This window comes from Coffea eugenioides, chromosome 4 (assembly GCF_003713205.1).
Source record: "Coffea eugenioides isolate CCC68of chromosome 4, Ceug_1.0, whole genome shotgun sequence".
NCBI classification, from domain to species: domain Eukaryota; kingdom Viridiplantae; phylum Streptophyta; class Magnoliopsida; order Gentianales; family Rubiaceae; genus Coffea; species Coffea eugenioides.
This window is the reverse complement of record NC_040038.1, coordinates 11,080,275-11,084,072: the sequence shown is the minus strand read 5'-3', so window position 1 is coordinate 11,084,072 and position 3,798 is coordinate 11,080,275. Positions and strand designations below refer to the sequence as shown.

The following is a 3,798-nucleotide window of genomic DNA, read 5'->3' as shown; positions in this document are numbered from 1 at the left end:
AAGGGATAATTGCAGAAACCTCCCCTGAGTTTTATGGTAATAGCATTGACCTCCCCTATGAATTTTGAAATAGCAATCACCTCCCTAAAAAAAGGCGGACACAATTTAATAGATTCTTCATGGTCAATTTACTAACATACCCTCACTGAAATTTAATTTTACCAAAGAATGTGATGACTTAAACCCAATAAAATGTTTGTCATTTTGATAATTGTAGTTTACACTAAATTAACTATTTATGCATAGTTTAACTAAATAACTAAATAACTAATAATCTAATTAATTAATTAACTAATTATCTGTTGACATAAATAGATAATTAACTAATTAACTTTAGATGCTTAACTAATTATCTAATTAGTTAATTAACTTCTTAATTAACTAACTAACTAACTCAAGCTGTAGTCTCCGTCCAGCTTTGATTAAGAGTATGCTTTAGTGTGAGACTAGTTTTAGAGGCAAGAACAGGGCGGCAATTGCTGAGGAAGATGGCGCCATGAATTGGCGCCAATTTGTTACAAGTTGCTCTTGAGGTGACAAGCTGCCTACTTGCAGCATAAGAGAGTGTGCCTTGCAGATAAAATTCTGACCATTAAGAGAAGGAAACATAAGAGAAGAAAATTGGAACTCTGGCTTAGTTCATGGGAGGCTGATTGTCCGTGAGAGATAAACAGCATATGTGACCGTGAGCTAGGAACCAATTTTGAGCATCAACTGCAGTTAATTTGCAAGAACTGAAGTGGAGTAGGTAAATAAATTTGTACTTTAGCTCTTGTATGATCATGTTTTTGAATACTGAGTGCAGTGAATGCATGTTTGTTGTTCCATCATGAGTTGAATGTGTTAGTAATGATCAGAAACAAATGTGATGTTATTGTCAGTAATGATCAATGCCAAATATGATGATATTGTAGCTGGTTTTAGACGAGCTGTTGTACTCTGCTATTCATGTTATTTTAGACATGTTTATCAATGGATGTTTTGATCATGATCTATTTTTCGATCTTTTAAGACTTGTATCAACTCAGTGAATGCTACAATAGTCTTGAGTTCATGACTAGTCATCAGTGTAGACATCAGTGTCTAAACTAGATACAGTTGTCTGCTATTTTCTACTTACATTGCTAAGTTTCTGTCACTTTTGAAACCTAGGATGGCTCTTTTTTCTACTTATGATATGGTTGTTCACTATGAGGAGAAACAAGTGAGAAATCCAAATATCGATCCAATTGGTTACTGTTACCTTAATCTACTATTTGATGTTGCTGAGAAGGTGTTCGGTGAAGTCCCTGGGCATCTGAATAAGTTAATACATATGAGGTGTCAGATTCCTAAGACAGATCGTATGTTTGATATTACAGATGATGATAGTGTACGTGAAATGTTTGAAATGCATAAGTCTGGAAGAATGATTAATGTGCATGTGCAGGATATGGATGTTATTCCATCTTATAAAGCTAATCAGATAAATGAAAATGGTCATAACACTGATTTGAACTTAAGAGAAAAAGGAAAGGACAAGGTATGTGTTGTTGCCATTGATGATTCTGAGGGTGAATATAGTGATTCCAGCTCTGATTCAAGCTGGCTGCACAGCATGGATAGTGACAATGAGAAAGATTTAGATGTTCATAGCGATAGTGGTGAATCTGACATGTCATTTTCTGATTTTGATGACAATGAGGAGGGTGCCTTAGTTCCTTATTCTGAAAATGAAGAAGAAACTGACCCTGTTCAGCAAGCTTTGAAATCAAAACTGTGGACGTACAACCCAAAAGTAGAGATAGAGTTTAAGAAAGGTCAACTATTTACTAATGTCGATGCATTTAGAGCAGCTTTAAAGGACTATGTAATTCAGAAAGGATTTCCAATTATGAGACTAAAGAATGAGAAGAGCAGAGTCACTGCTGTTTGTGGTGTTGAAGGGTGCAAATGGAGAATCCATGCATCACCAGTTTTAGATTCCATGACCTTTATGATTAAGACTTATCAAGGTGAACACACATGTGTGATGGACAGGAAGAACACAGAAGCTACAGCTGACTGGATTGCCAAGAAACTAGTTCCAGTCATGAGAATTCACCCCAACATGTCCACCAAAGGGGTAGAAGCTGAGATGATTAAGTATGGTGTGCATCCAAGCAAATGGCAGATGTATAGAGCACTAACTAAAGCAAGAAATGAGATTGAAGGCAATCACATTGAATCGTACGCCAAATTGCCAAAGTATGCAGAGCTGATCAGGAAATACAACCCACAAAGTATCTGCAAAATACATTATGATAGGCCTACTCTTCTTGTTGAGCCTAGATTTCTCAGAATGTTTATTAGTTTCAAAGCTCAAAGAAGTGGATTTGTTGAAGGCTGTACACCTTTTGTTGGTTTTGATGGATGTTTTTTAAAAGGTGCTTATGGTGGTGTGCTTCTCACAGCAGTCACATTAGATGCTAACAATAGCATTTTTCCTATTGCATTTACTGTGGCTGAAGCTGAAAATAAAGAAACCTGGAGTTGGTTTTTTCATTACTTTGAGGAGTTTTTTGGACCATTTACTTCAGAAAATGGTTTTCATGGTCCTCTAACCTTCATGAGTGACAGGCAAAAGGTGAGCTTCACAACAAGCCTTGAACATTATTCTGATTCTGTTATGCATCCAGATTCTGGAATAGTTATGTACTCGTCAATGATTCTGTATTTTTTAGTGTAACTTGTTTGCATGTTTTGGTGATCATTTCAGGGCTTGAATATAGCTTATGAAGAGAGAGTGCCTGTTGCTAGTGGAAGACATTGCTGTAGGCATATCTACAGTAATTTTAAAGCTCAATTTCCTGGTATTCTGCTTAGTAACTTGTTTTGGAGAGCAACAAAAAGCTTTGATGTTGCAGGACATAATGAAGCCATGGCTAGCATAAAGGAGTTAAACATAGAAGCAAGGAAATACTTGGACAAAATTCCTAAAATAACATGGTGCAGATATACCTTCAATACTGGACTAAAATGTGATCATGTCACAAATAACTGCACTGAGTCCTTCAATGCATGGATAGGTGAGCTAAGAGGGAAGCCCATCTTGACACTTGTTGATGGGCTGAGGAAGAAGTTCATGAAGAAAATGCATAAGCGATATCAGAAAGGGTGCATGCTCACCACTGCCATCACACCAAAGATGCTTGGTAAACTACAAAAAATAGGACAAGTATCAAGACAATATGAACTCACTATGGCTTCTACTGATGTATTTGAAGTGGGGGATATGAACAAGTCCTACATAGTCAATTTATCAGCTAAAACTTGTGATTGTGGAGCATTTCAAATTTCAGGCCTTCCTTGTAAACATGCTGCACTAGGGATTATCTACAAGAGAGAAAAGCTGGAATCCTACTGTGAGCATTGGTTCTCAAAAGAGAAGTACTTAAAGACATATTCAAGTATGATTCATCCAATTCCTGATGAGAAAATGTGACCACCTATGCCATATGTTACACCTGTAACAGTCCTGCCTCCTCCATTAAGGAGAGCTCCAGGTAGACCAAAGACTAAAAGGAGAAGGGAACATGATAAAGGACAGTCTGTGTCACAACCAAAAAGACTTTGCTACATCAAGTGTGGAAACTGTGGCTCTTTTGGTCACAACAAGAGGTCATGGCAAGGAGCACCTGTCCAGAATAAGAAGAATGGCAACAGAACTACTGGCCAGCAGGTGTTATATGTGCTGAAATTGCTACTGAATGTGATTATTTTATATCAATTCATTACTTACAATTAGCTTGTTCCTTAACAACAGAGCTATAGAAGAGG

General features: G+C 37.0%; 1 protein-coding gene across 1 annotated transcript; it reads left to right on the top strand.

Moving 5' to 3' along the window:
• Nucleotides 1-1,153: 1,153 nt before the first annotated feature.
• LOC113769011 lies at nucleotides 1,154-3,463 on the top strand. Its single transcript, XM_027313501.1, has 2 exons — nucleotides 1,154-2,605; nucleotides 2,738-3,463. Exons 1-2 carry the CDS (start codon nucleotides 1,154-1,156, stop codon nucleotides 3,461-3,463), a joined length of 2,178 nt encoding a protein of 725 aa, XP_027169302.1.
• Nucleotides 3,464-3,798: the final 335 nt, after the last annotated feature.

Excerpts from the sequence above, each read along its gene's own strand:
- LOC113769011 (XM_027313501.1), top strand. The coding sequence starts at position 1,154 with ATGGCTCTTTTTTCTACTTATGATATGGTTGTTCACTATGAGGAGAAA. Across the intron at positions 2,606-2,737 it reads TCATGAGTGACAGGCAAAAG|GGCTTGAATATAGCTTATGA; the intron begins GTGAGCTTCACA and ends TGATCATTTCAG.